Genomic DNA, 14,753 nt, shown 5'->3' with positions numbered 1-14,753 from the left:
TTCCTTCTCAATCTCCTGGCTGGAGCCTCTTCTCAATCTCTATAATGAGCCCGAACTCAACCTCCAGACCTTTTCCCTTTAGCCATCATACAAGTATTACTAAATGGGCACCCTATTGCCCCACTCTAGGGCATTTGGAAAATTTGGGGTTGGGGGACATTTTAGTTGTCACAATAAGGAGTTACGCTGACACTGCAAGATGCCAGACACTCTGAAATCTGCAGGATAGTTGAGCAAAATAAATAATAAAATATCCAATATCCTGCAAACCTTCTGAACATCCCTACTGGATATTCATGTACGGTATACTCATGCTTATCATTATTTTGGTTTGTGCACATATAAACACAAAATATTTGTTGTACCATTTTAGTATTCACTGAATTTTTGGAGAATGTAACGGTCTTGTAAACTAAGGATGGATTGGTGTTTGTTTGGATCTTTACCAAGAGTTTCTCACCATTTGGGGAAATTACTATTACTGATGACAATACCCTTTACACACTTAAGGTATTTGAGTTGCCAAACAGCACCTAAGATAATTCTTCATTTGTAGTTTTCATGTTATTATATGTATAGGAGAAAGATTTGGTAAGTATTATACTTGTACTTGAACATTCACATTTTGAAATATATATAATTTTATTATAAATTACTTTCCTCCATTTATATAATAATTGGACCATTCTATTTGTTTCTATTTGGGACATGTGAAGGAAGCTTACATTATTGATGCATTTCATTACTGGACAGTAAAGGAACAATATAACTATTTGGGCATTGAATGAGACAGAGTTTAGAACCACAGGTTACATACCCAGTCTCATGGCCTTTTAATCTCTTTATGCTGAATACTCAAAAGTTTATATCTACCTTGAAGGCCTGAACTTAAAAATATGTCTAGAATCTGATCACTTCTCACCACTCTCACCATCAACACTTTAGCCAAAGTTGCCATCTTCTCTCTACTGGGTTATTGCAATGGTCTCCACACCCCACAATCTATTCTACTTTTACTCTCTACTATCTAGTTTTCATATAGTCACGAGATCTTGACCAAGATTATCTTTTAAAATGAAAATTAGATCATGTCACATCTCAAAATCATCCAAGATCTTTCTATTTAGCATAAAATCCAAGCCCTCACTATGTTCCTCAAGGCCTCACATTATGTTATTCCGGATCACATTTCTGAACTCATTTCCTACAACTCTCTCCCTCTGTCACTCCACCACCTCTACACTGACCTCTGTGTTGTTCCTAAAACACAACAAATATCCTCTTGCCTAAGACTTTGTACTTGCTGTTCATGTGGCACAGAATCATCTCCCCCAATATATTTTTCACGACTTGTGCACTTAAGTCTCTGGTCACATATAATCTCATCAGAGTTAGCTTTCCTGATTCCATATGCACACCCACCATCATCACTGTCTATTGCCTGGTCTTGTTTTTCTTTTTTACTCCTATCATTGATCGCTATCTTACGTATCTATTTGTTCACTCATTTGTGGTTTTTATCTCACCACTAGAATGCAAGTTCCATAAGAGCAGTGACTTTGTTTTATTTACTTTTGTGTTCTTACCACCTAGAATAAAGAATAGCACATAAAGTGCTCAATGAATATTTTGTTGAATGAATGAAATTATGATACAAATTATAGATTTCCCATCAATATTAGGATTAAACTCAAATATGAGATATAATCACTTATAAAAAAAGAATATTTATGTCTATGGGTTATAGTCATTCTAAATACTTAATAATTACATATTCTATTTATCAGATTTACAAAATAATTCTAAGGTATACATTTTAATTTTAACACCTTATTTTTAAAATATTTTACTTGAAATTTTAAAATAATTTAAAATTAGTGAAACAATTTCTATCAAATAAACAGTCCAGTTTATAGATTAATTTAACTTAACAACTTTATTGATTAAAATGCTTACTTAAAATTTTTATGTATTTGAAGTAATTCCTGTGCTACATAAATTAGCTTAAAATAGTATAATTTATTAATAAGCCATCAAGGTCATAAACTGGTAAAATATCATGTGGTAATATTTTTAAAATAAAAAATATGGATGAGAAAAGAAACCTTACTTACATGGGAGGGTGATAAACATTCATAATTGTTAAAATATCGAATTAAGAATTTAAGAAAAACCAATAGCGCCAAATTTATTACCAGATTAAAGTAGAATTTTCTCTGACTTGTTTTTTGTTTTTAAATTGTACGTAAAATTGCATTTAGCCTATAAAGGGAGATTTTCATTAAAATGATTTAATTAAACTATAATATATCATTAAATAATAGTTTTGTTTGTTTGTTTGTTTTTTTAACAAGGATCATAAACATAGGAAACAAAATGTATGGAACTGTATAGCTGCCTTCGATCCAGGCCAGAATCTTGCCTTTAACAGTATCATCATTCATATACAATTCTTTAATACACACAATCTGCAACTCATGATGTTAACCTCACAGGTAAGCATTTGCCTTCTTCATTATACATATTACAGCCTACGCAGACATTTATCTAAATTCTACTACAAACAGCTGATATTTTCAATTCGTATAGACTCATTGAGAACAAACTGTATTGGCTCTCTTTTACTGAAAAAATGATTTTAGTGATTTTAGACTACTTTGTGACATTAGGCAGTAAAATGTATTTTTCAGCTGTATGCATCAAATATTCTAGATATAGATATATTAGGAAAGACATAGTAGCAAAGCATCTAATAACAACATCAGGAGAAATCAGAGAATTTTAGTGATTCTATGACAGTTGCATCTGATCCTGTGCAGACAGTATCCTTTTCGAGTTAGGACACAAAATCTATACCTCCTTTAGTTGGAGTGGGAGGGGGTGATGGAGTGGAGGGAGGTGGGGAGTGAAAGAGTGCAGGCGGAGTGCCTAGATGCTTCTCAAAATGTCCTGTTTTTCAGGTTGTCTGACAACTTTATGTACAGCATTTTAGGAAAACTTAAATATACTTCTCTTTTTTATTTAGAGTTTTAATATAATAGAGTTTGATTCTGATAAGCAAATTTGTGTGTATGTGTGTGTGAAAGAGCATTTGTGTGTATATATATACCTATACAGATCTGTATTATATATACAATTTTCATACCATTATTTAAAATTAAAATGTTTCTTAATAAAATATGAAAGTCTGACCAAAAAAAAAAAAAAAGGCAGATAGCCCCTTTTTTGGTGAACCACATCTGTGCCTAACTGTACTTTATTACTACCTCTACTGTAACATATTTCACATTACATTGTACTAGTTCATAAGGCAGCATCAGCTACTAAACTTTGAAGTACTAAGCTCAAGTGCAAGGAAAACCTTTTCTATAGCTCTAGTGCCTTGAGCTCAGGAACTTAACACTTTAAAAGTGCTCACTAAAAGCTTATTGAATATATGAGTGCATGAGTGGGTAAATAAAGTCAGTGATGACTTCATATGGCTTCTCTACATGGACTTCTCATCAACTCCCACAGGCATAGAAAGTTTCTCTTTCGGGTACCACATTCTAAGGTGAAGCTGATCTCTCAGCTATCCTCTGCCAGATAATCCCTTTTCCATGAAAAGTTCCGTTTTAACACAGTTTAAAACGGAAAATGTTTTTCTTGATCATTACAACAAAGGCTCATTTTTAGGGATAATCTAAAAATGCTAGTTTCTAGACACTCTACTACTGGCTAATGTATACTGTTTTATAATTTGATTATCTATATGCTAATATTTAAAACTGAATTAACTTTGATTTTGTTCCTGTGCATTTCTCTTTCATTTAAAAAAATCCAGTATAGTTGTCCTTGATCTGTAGTGTCTTCGCAAAAACTGATAATCCCTGACCTATAGAATCACTGTTCACCCAGCGACAGTCACTAAAAAAAGGTAAGAAGTTAAAAACAGAATAGTTCAAACAAATACTGAAAACAACTTCAGAGAAATCCTAAATATATTAAGGTTACTCTTTCGCAGGCTGTTTCATGAATTAACAGTACATAGAATATACTTCATACAACATCAGATTAAACCCAACCCATTTAGGTTTGTTATCACTAGAAAAATAAATTACTAATGATTTTATACAAACTGCATAAAAGTGGAAAGATTCTTGATGAAATCTGCACAACATACCATATTCCACAGACCATTATTAATAACTTTGCCTCCAGTTGTAATTTGGGTTGTATATTCGTTCTTAAACTGAATTTCAATCTTTCCATCACGAAGTGCAATCAGGAACCAAGCTGAATGATCAAGAGATTCTGCATACAGGATAACACCTTCTGAATCATACGTCCGGAAATCAAATTTGGCTGAAAACCTAAACAATGGACAAAGACAGAGCCTTAATAGTGAAAAATATAGAAGGCTCGATGTATTATTCCTTTTTTTTCTTGTGCTGGCAAACAGCAATATGTTGAAAGAGTCAACTATTTCTGTCCCTGGAACTAATAAAAGAGAAGGACAGAATTAGACTGTATGTGTATTATCTCTGGCTCCATGTATGTTTAAAATCAAGTTATTATATTTTCTTGCTTTTTTTTGCAGTCTTTTTCCCGGTGAAGAGATGCTCTGGTAATTTTTCATCTTTTTTGGCATTTGTTTTGAAGGCATTCTTTCAAATTTTGGAATATACATGTACAAATATTAGGCATATTGTATCTCTCCTGGACCCTTTTATACACTATATAATGACATTAAGAATTTTTTTTTTTGCTGTGTCTGTAAATCATTAGTAAAATATATTAGAATTTCATGATTGGTTTATCCATCATAAAGCATACTTTTCTTATGATTTCATATGTCAGGAAGAAATCACTCACAGATATACAAGACAGCATCTGGATGATAGCAAAAATAATTAAGCCTTCATATGCGGTAGAAAAGGTAAAATAAAAACTTTAAAATGTCTTCCTTTAGCTTGATTTCAAAAGCTCCCCAAAACTCTAACTTCATAAATCACTATTCTAGAATACACGGAAGGGGAGCTTAAAAGATATAATCTAATATTAGCAAACAAATTCAACAATACATTAAAAGGAACATACACCATGATCAAGTAGGATTTATTCCAGGGATGCAAGGTCCAACATCCACAAATCATATGTGATATACCATATTAACAAAATAAAGGATAAAAATCATATGTTTGTTTCAATAAATGCAGAAAAAACATCTGACAAAATTCAACATCCATTTTATGATAAAAACTCTCAACAGAGAGTTTAAAGAGAATGTACCTCAACATAATAAAAGCCATATATAACAAACAAACAGCTAACATATTCACTGGGGAAAATGTAAAAGCTTTTCCTCGAAGATCAGGAATAAGACAAAGATGTTCATTCTGACCACTTTTATTCAACAAAGTATTGGAAGTCCTAGCCCCAGAAATTAGGCTACAGAAAGAAATAAAAAGCATTCAAATTGGAAAGAAAGAAATAAAACTTTCACTATTTGCAGATGCCATGATAATATATATAGAAAACCCTAATGACTTCACCAAAAACTGTTAGAATAAGTGAAAAGTTGTAGGACACAAAATCAATATACATACAATGTATGTGGACATACACTGCAAACATACAATCTAAAATATATACGACTTACTGTTGAATTGTAAACTTGTGACTTACTGGATTTTGTTCACCAATGTCACCATAATTTAAAAAAATAATCAATATACAGAAACCTGTGGTGTTTCTATATACTAATGAATTATCAGAAGAAGAAATTAAAAAACAATCCCACTTAAAATTGCATCAAAAAGAATAAAATACCTAAGAATAAATTTAACCAAGAAGGTGAAAAGACTTGTACAATGAAAACTATAAGACACTGATTAAAAAAATTAAAGAAGATACATATAGGTGGAAAAACATTTTGTGCTCATAGATTGGAAAAATTGATATTATTGAAATGGCTACACTATCTATGCAATCTGCAGATTCAATGCAATCCCTATCAAAATTCCAATGGCTTTTTCACAGAACTAGAACAAATAATTCCAAAATTTGTATGGAACCACAGAATATCCTGAATAGCCAAAGCAATCTTGAGAAAGAACAAAGCTGGAGGTATCATGCTCCCTGATTTCAAACTATACTACAAAGCTATAGTGATCAAAATGGTATAATATTAGCATAAAAACAGACTTACAGATCAGTGGAACAGAACTGAGAGCCCAGAAATGAACCCACACGTATGGACAACTAATTTATGACAAAAGAATCAAGAGCATATAATGGAGAAAGGGCAGTCTCTTCAATAAATGATGTTGGGAAAAGTGGACAGCCCTATGCAAAAGAATGAAACTAGAGCACTATCTCACACCATACACAAAAATTAACTCAAAATGGATTAAAAACTTGAATGCAAGACCTGCAACCATAAAATACATAGAAGAAAATATAGGAGATAAACTCACATTAGTCTTAGCGGTTTCGTGGACCTGACTCCAAAGGCAAGAGAAACAGAAGCAAAAATAAACAAATAGACTACATAAAAGTAAAAAGTTTCTACACAGGGATTAATATCTGAAACATACAAAGAACTCATACAACTCAAAAACAACAAAAACAAACAAACAATCCGATTAAAAAGTGGGCAGAGGATCTGAATAGGCAGTTTTTTAAAGAAGATAAACAGATAGCCAACAGGCATATGAAAAGATGTTCAACTTCACTAATTATTTGAAAGATACAATTCAAAACCACAATGAGATATTACCTCACGCCTTTTAGGGCTGATGTTATCAAAAAGACAAGAAACAAAAAATATCGTACAGGATATGGAGAAAAGGAAACCCACATACACTTTTGGTAGGAATATAAATTGATGCGCCGGTATGAAAAAGAATATGGAGATTCCTCAAAAATTAAGAAAAGAACTACCATATGTTCTAGCTATTCCACTACTGGGTATTTCTCTGAATAATACAAAAACATTAATTTGGAAAAGATAAATGTACCCCTATGTTCATTGCAGTATTATTTACAATAGCCACAATATAAAATACAACCTAATTTTCCATTAATGGATGAATGGATAAAGACTTCTCTCTCTCTCTCTCTCTTTCACACACACACACACACACACACACACACACACACACACACACCCCACTGGAATACTACCCTGCCATAAAAAAAGAATGAAATCTTTCTATTTATGACAACATGGATGGACCTCGAGGATATTATGCTTAGTGAAATAAGTTAGATGAGAAAGACAAATATTGTATTTCACCCATATATGGAATCCTAAACAAAACAAAATAAACTCACAGATACAGAGAATAGGTTGGTGGCACCAGAGGGGAAGGGAGTTGGGAGTTGGGTGAAAAGGATGAAGGGGGTTAATTGTACGGTGAAGGCTGGTAACTACACTTTTGGTGACCATCACTTTGTAGTGTATACTTATGTTGAATTATAATATTACTTATATAATGTTACTTATATAATGTTACTGTAACTTATATAATGTTATATACCAATTTTACCTAAAATAAAAAAGATATAGTCTAGCTCTGCATTTGGGTGTATATGAGCTCTGTAAATGCCTATTGCTATTAAGATTCTGGACATATATGTAGCTATTACAAGGGAGGAAAAAAACTTAAGGATACTATATTTAAAAATAACATGTACTGATTCAGTGTCCTTAGAACATTTTAATGAAAATCTGCAATAAAGTTTAAAGGACCAACAAATCAAATGATTGAAAAAAAGCAAACAAATAGGAAAAATAGTTGTATGACTATTAGTCATCTGAGTTAAATTAAAATAATCTAAAATGTCAGTCCTTCAGATAATTGCTAAATAAGGCAAAGAACCCCAAACTCTTAGCCCCACTTATACTAGTAATAGCAATCGAGGCACTATTTGCAATAGGGCTCAGATCTGCCTCAAATGGAATAAAGGAAAGGTGATAGAATATACTTTTTAATCTTAGAATTCCATAGAAATATTCTAAAGAGGTAAATGTGGTGTTGTGTTGGATGGATAACAATGTAGTAGAAATTTTTTGCTTAGAATATGGTCTTATATTCTCTTTCACAATCATCACATTTTGCTGATGTGAAGCATGTGTTATCTTGCCAAAACAGATATCTGTGTATGCTCAGAATCTTCCAGAAGTTGATCTTATTATGGAAATAATTTCCTTCTCTTTGTAAAATCATGCTAAACCAGTAATTCAAAGAATCATGTTCTGCATATTTTCTTTCTGGAATACATCAGAATACTGACTCATTACACTGGGGTACAATTCATTCTTTTTCAGAAGTACTGTAGAGTGAAAAAAAGAGTGAATTTGTTAACTTTTGGGTAGGATAAACATTTGATCATGGGAAACAGAGCTGAAGGAATATGTAAAATAAAAAATATGACAAAGCACTGGCTGTTCTTTGTTGGTTATACGGGTGGCAGTTTATAAAAATTCATTAAGCTGTACATTTAAGACATGTGTACATTTCTGTATATATTAAACTAGGCAATGAAATAACTAAACAATAAAATACTAGGAAGAATAAATATTTGGCCAATTTGATCCAATGTTAGAGCCCAAGCTATTGTGAATTGTCTCTGAGAAATGAATACCTCCGAACATGCCTGAAGGCATGCAATAATTATTTTTTTCCTCTCTTATTCTCATTATCCTCATTGCAAGGAATGGTTGTCTCCAATCTATAACACTAGAAGATATTATTTGCTCTGAGATGTAAAAGGGAAAAACCAGGTCTAAGTGGAAAATGGAGTGTTGAAGAAGCATAATTATATCAATGAATCTTTGAATAATGCTAAAATTTCCATGAATTTATATTTAATGAATAATCATTCATATATCCAATGAATTAAATTCTAAATATGCATGTTTTTCAATTAAAATATTTAAAACTTGAACTCTGTAATCAGTCTTAAAGATGTTTCCTTCCATTATTTTAACGAAACTCCCATTTCTTTTTTCAAATTTTATGGCTCTGAGAAAATTTGATAAATTAGAATCATGACTCAAAACCATAAGCAAATACTCCCTCCCTATAGTCAACCTAACTACAGGAATAGCAGATAATGTACTCAGTCTGCTAAAATCATGTGATGCATTTCTTTAAATGCATTTAAGCAGTCTTATGAATTTTCCTTAATTGTGAATATAACCATACTTAAAAGAAATACTTTGAGTATTTTCTTGCTAGTTTTTAACATGTACAAAAAAGAATAAAATTTTTTACACATATATTAAATCTACCTTCACATCTTCTTAATAAATATGAGTTCACTAGAAAAGAAAGAATGAAAGAATAAGGTAAAACTGATCACTGGGGAAGGTCAGCCTTGAATGACCTCAAGTGTTTCTAGCATGAAAATGACACGTGTGAAGGAACAAATTTACCTTAGGGTTCCCCATGTCATCTGATTGATAATATACCTACATTATCTGATTTATAACGCAACTTCATACATTTCAAACCGTTCAGCCACTTCCTTCTTCTGTCTTAACCTGCTTACCTCTAGAAATTATCAATGACACTCGTTCCTCACCTGTTGACATCTGGCAAGCGAAATTTTACATATAAAACAACCCCAACAAACTGCTCTGCTAAATAAAGTAGTTCATAATTTTTGTCAAGGTTCAAGGGAAGGCATACTGGAACAGCCTGCGGGGGTAGAAAAACACACAGTTTATTGCTTGGTGTTTTTGTCAGTTTATGCATCCTTTCTCTGGTTCCTAGTGTTCTTGTCAAAGGTATCCTCTGTCATACACTAAGATAAATTAAGAACACCTTGGTAATAATAAAGCAGTATCTTTCACTTCCTTGAATAGTCCATCAGTATAACCTCCAAGAATATGTGTGTTTTAAAATCTTGTTCAATGTGTGTGGCCTCAGATTTTTGTCTTTATTATTTCCTTTGTAAATCTCAATTTGAAATATAAACTTTTTCTTCTAGTAACAAAATGTATCCCCTTAATTAATTGGTATAGGTATGATACTTTATGTGAATTATATCTAAAAATTATTTTTATTTAGAGTCAGAAATAGGGAAAATTAAGGTACCAATAAATAGCACCTCATTCATTCACTCATTCATTATTAAGCAAAAATTTTCTGAGCAAAAATTGTCCTCTCTAGATAGTAAAGGGAATACTGGAAAACTTGAAAGAAATAAATAAAAATATCAACCTAGTCTCCAAGGAAGCTACAAAAAGTGATTTAGAGTCATTAAATTTGATATCAAGTACTTTTTTTCTAAGAGTGAAAATAAACATTAAAATGGAAAGCCTCCTAAGGATAAATTCTTAGGCATATATATAGGGATATTTTGGAAGGAACCATGTACATAGCACTGTATTAAATCTAGGTCCAGAAATAACATTTCATTTCCTCTTACAACTTTAATAAATCTATTCCAAGGTGGATGGTGATAAGTAACTACAACACATACTGAAATAATAAGAGAGTGAATTACAAAATAGACATTTGCACAGCATGGCATTTCAATTAAGTACTACTAAAGTTACTACATATGCCAACTAGCATACTGCATATTCTTTTACCAAGTAGATGGTAAATATTGAATGCTACATTTTTTGGACATATACGGCTTTGTCTTGATAATACTGTTTGTCTCATCATATAAAAATTTCACTTTCACTTGCGAAAAAGTAAAAGAAATGCTAGAATTGGACTAAGGATCATTAACACGAGATCTTTATTTAGGAAAAAAAAATAGCTTGAGGTTGATCTATTTATTTCAATATAGTAAAAACCAGAACCTACCCTCAACATTTGATTTCTAGGTCGATTATGTGTTAAATCTGAGTAACTAAAAGCAAGTTTCAGAAACACAGATTAACAAAATTAACCTCTCTGAAATCTGATCTAAGTAAACATCACTAAATCTTCTATTCTGACAAAGTTGTTTCTACCTGAGATGTTATGAGGACTCCTGCAAGTACTAACATGCCTAAGGCGTGATCAAACTTGTCAGAATGGGGAATAAAGAAAAGTAGACACTGGAAAATGTTTTCATTCAAGTTTCTATTGAAGATTTTTTTTTTTCTCACAGTGGAGTATAAACTTCAGCTTTCCTTAAGTTTCTTTAAAAAAGAAAACATTTTTGTATTTTGTAAATATACACGCTATACATATGAGCACTCTCTGAACTATGACCCTGCAGCCATTTTTTTTTAACCCAGCAGCTCATTCCCAGTGTTTACGACTTACGTGACCATAATTAATAAATAGATTGTGACTCACGGCTAACATGAAACTATAGCAATTCTTGTAGGACATCTGTACTTTCCTGACTTACCACAACTACGGGGAAATAAGTACCAGAATCTCTTAGAAAAGAGATGGGAAGTTTAGCATTGCAAAATGTTACCTCACAACTCTTCTGATCTTTTGCAAGTTTGAATCCCTTTTTCCCATCACAATAACAAGAATAACCTCCAGGGTAATTGACACAAAGCTGAGCACATATGTTCTCAGAGCATTCATCCACATCTGGAGTAAAAGAGAACATAAATGTTAATATTTTCTAAATTTTCAATCCAAAAGAAGAAATATTCTGATTTTAATTCGAAATATCAATCATAGTAGATCCTTAGTGAAAGAAATCTCTAGATATCAAATTGCATTTAAACACTTGGCATGAAAATTTATATGAGTTATCAGTGTAATTTCTATTTATTTACACACCTGTAATAAATAGAAATAACAACTTCTATTTAAAATAAATAGAAATAACAATTTCTATTTATTAACAACAAATTTAATGTATCTATTTCATTAATTATAATTAATAAAAAATAACAAGTATACTAATTTCCTGATTTTGAATTTGAAGGAAAAAAGATTGAGAGTCTCAAGTTAGTTGCCATTTCTGGTTATACAATTCCATTGAGACTACCTCCCAATTCTTTGCTTTGAGGAAAAGGAAGAGAAGAGAAGGGAGAAAGAAAGGGAGGGGAGAGGAGGAGAGGATAAGGAAGAAAAGATCTCTTTTAACTGAAGATTAACATAATTAAAGATTAAATGACAATATCAAAAAATATTTGACTTTTTGTAATGCAATGATTAATGATTTATTAATGTGGGAATAAATTTAAGAATCTATCTTTATTTCTTGTTAACTTACCTTTAAAAAAAAAACCTCTGTGCTATATTACCTCCCGTATTGTGAAATTTTCTATGTGGTCTCTGATCTCACTCCATATTTTGAGAAAATAATTCTTGAAAGTTGTAATAATACACTTAAGCTAAAGTCCACTTCAGAGCTACTAAGATCCTTGAACTTTTGAATGAGTGCACCCCATGGTCTTTGAAAATCACCAATTTCCTAAGTGCTATTACAGCATATAAATCCCACAATAAAATGTATTAAAATAGAACTCCCAAATTAGTGATCCCTCCATACCACTAAAATTGAATAATATATGATTTAAGTAATAAAATATATGTAATATAAATTTTTTTATAAAAAATCTGTCATACATTGCATAAAACTACAATAGAGATGAAGTTGGCTAGCTAATAATAAACCTACAAATGCTTAGGGCTTACCATTGTAATTTCTGTCTGGAGTGGTGTGAGAGTAGATATGGTATGTGTCGGGGTGGATTTTCGGTGAGCGCATGAGGAAGTATGGCATCAAAATCTCAAGAGGAGTATATACATTTAAAAAAACTATTCTAAAATTATTACTGATTTAGGCGAATTCATAGAAATGGAAAGTAGATTAGAGGTTTCCAGGGGGTTGGGAGAGAGAGGAGGGGCAATTTATTGCTAATGGTTACAGAGTTCTGTTTGGAGTGAAGAAAAAGGTTTGAAACAGATAGAAGTAATGGCTGAGTAACTATTTGAAATGTAATTAATACCACTGAATTGTACACTTAAAAATGATTAAAGGGACACATTATATCTTACATACAGTTTGCCACAATAGAAAAATTACTATTGGTTTGGTTAGTTTTAGTCATCGTATTAAATTCACTTTGAAATTAAAAAAAAAAAAATACATCCATGATAGAAAGTAAATCCCCTAATACATCTAAGCTACCAAAGACACAAATGGCAGCACCACGGTAGCCAAATGAAGTAAGAGCAAGTTCAAGGCCTTGCCCTGATCCATGGGTGTTAACATTACTAATCAATACTCTAATTTCTGGAGCTCACCTATCATTTGGTTTCTTTTATATGTATTTAATGACAATAGAACTAAGTCATTTTCTAATAAATGATATAATGATACATACACAAAATCATTGATAAGTTTGGTATAAAATCAAAGGTTTCTAACCACCCTTGTTGTAACACTCACGTGATTTTTAAACTTGTTTTTCTTTTTGTGTGTGTGTGTTTCCTTCCAGCTTGAAATTCTTTTTATCTTCCAACATTATTTAAATCATGTGAAAATGTGTTTATTTTGCTTTCACCATACTTGGGAGATTGCCAATCCACAATACCTTAGAGGGCCAATCAGAGCTCATAACACTAAATTTAAAGACCATGTGTCTTACATACTTTTATTCTGGAAAGAAGCCAATGACTATCCAATTGACCAAACTATATATGGATTTTCCCATCTTAGAAAATCTGATAGTTGATGTCAAACAGAACCAATGCTTCTAATATCAAATCAGGGTTCAAGCCCACCCTCCTCTCCACCGTCAACAATGAAACCACCACAACTTCACCTTCACAAGACTTTGTTGTGAGATTGAATCTGTAGCCTTCAGGACATTCACATTCAAAATCTCCTGGCATGTTCTTGCACACAGCTGTGCCACAAATGCCTGGCTTCACAGAGCATTCATCCACATCTAAAAATGAAACCAATGAAATAAGAAACATTTTTCCCATACCAGAAGATGCTAGCAAAGAACCCTTGATCTGTGTTTCCTGGATCTAGTTTAATATATGAAATAAGACAACAGAGTGGCCTGGGAATAACAAAATATTAAATCTATCATCATATTTTAGTTCATTAAATATGATTTCTTTATACAAATGCAAAAAGAATTTGATTGACTTTTGCCATGTTCCTTTGTAGTTCTATAAAAGAAAGAGAGGACTTTAGTTATTTATTATCTATCAGATTATAGTGAATCTCTTATTCACTGTATTCTTTTTTTCTTTTTTTAAGGCGAGGCAACCCTTGGATGACCTCACAGATTGCAAGGATCTTGTCAGCTTACAATCCCTTATTTTTTATTTTTTTACCCCTATAGCACCTGGTCTTCCCAGGTGGTCTCCCATCCAAGTACTAACCAGGCCCGCCCCTGCTTAGCTTCCAAGATCAGATGGATCGGGCTTGTTCAGGGTAGCATGGCCGTAGACTCACTGTATTCTTAACATGTATTTCTAAATACCTATTTCTGAAATATAGTCTTAAAAGTATATTTACTTTGTATTATCACAAATATAAAAAATAAAAATGAGAAGACTCATCAGTCTTACATGTTTCCCTTGGAAATGAACAATAGCTAAATCTACATACCATTATTGTTGCCTAAAGTATTCAAGAGTGATTCATATTTAAAATGAGATTGAGTAATATCTCAAAGTATTTATAAAACTATAATTAATCCAATACAAATTTTAATGCTAAATCAATAGTCTGGAAATTTCATAAGTATTTATTATATTACATAGTAAAGTAGGAAACAAAGCATTGATTGCAACTAGCTACTAGATAAACATCTGTGAAAAAAAAAA

General features: G+C 31.9%; 1 protein-coding gene and 1 pseudogene across 1 annotated transcript in view; both read right to left on the bottom strand.

Moving 5' to 3' along the window:
• The window catches only part of PROS1 (protein S), a 68,219-nt gene that overhangs the window by 12,297 nt on the left and 41,169 nt on the right, over positions 1-14,753 (bottom strand). The window contains exons 8-10 of the mRNA XM_011356404.2: positions 11,419-11,540; positions 9,574-9,689; positions 4,163-4,352 (exon numbers count right to left, since the gene is read on the bottom strand). Coding sequence (XP_011354706.1) covers positions 4,163-4,352; positions 9,574-9,689; positions 11,419-11,540 — 428 coding nt within the window. The remainder of the gene's footprint in view (positions 1-4,162; positions 4,353-9,573; positions 9,690-11,418; positions 11,541-14,753) is intronic.
• On the bottom strand, positions 14,258-14,375 carry LOC111737425 (annotated as a pseudogene).

The sequence above is a fragment of the Pteropus vampyrus genome, unplaced genomic scaffold (assembly GCF_000151845.1).
Source record: "Pteropus vampyrus isolate Shadow unplaced genomic scaffold, Pvam_2.0 Scaffold26, whole genome shotgun sequence".
NCBI classification, from domain to species: Eukaryota; Metazoa; Chordata; class Mammalia; order Chiroptera; family Pteropodidae; genus Pteropus; species Pteropus vampyrus.
Note: the sequence above shows the minus strand (reverse complement) of the source record. Positions and strands in the feature narration are given on the sequence as shown.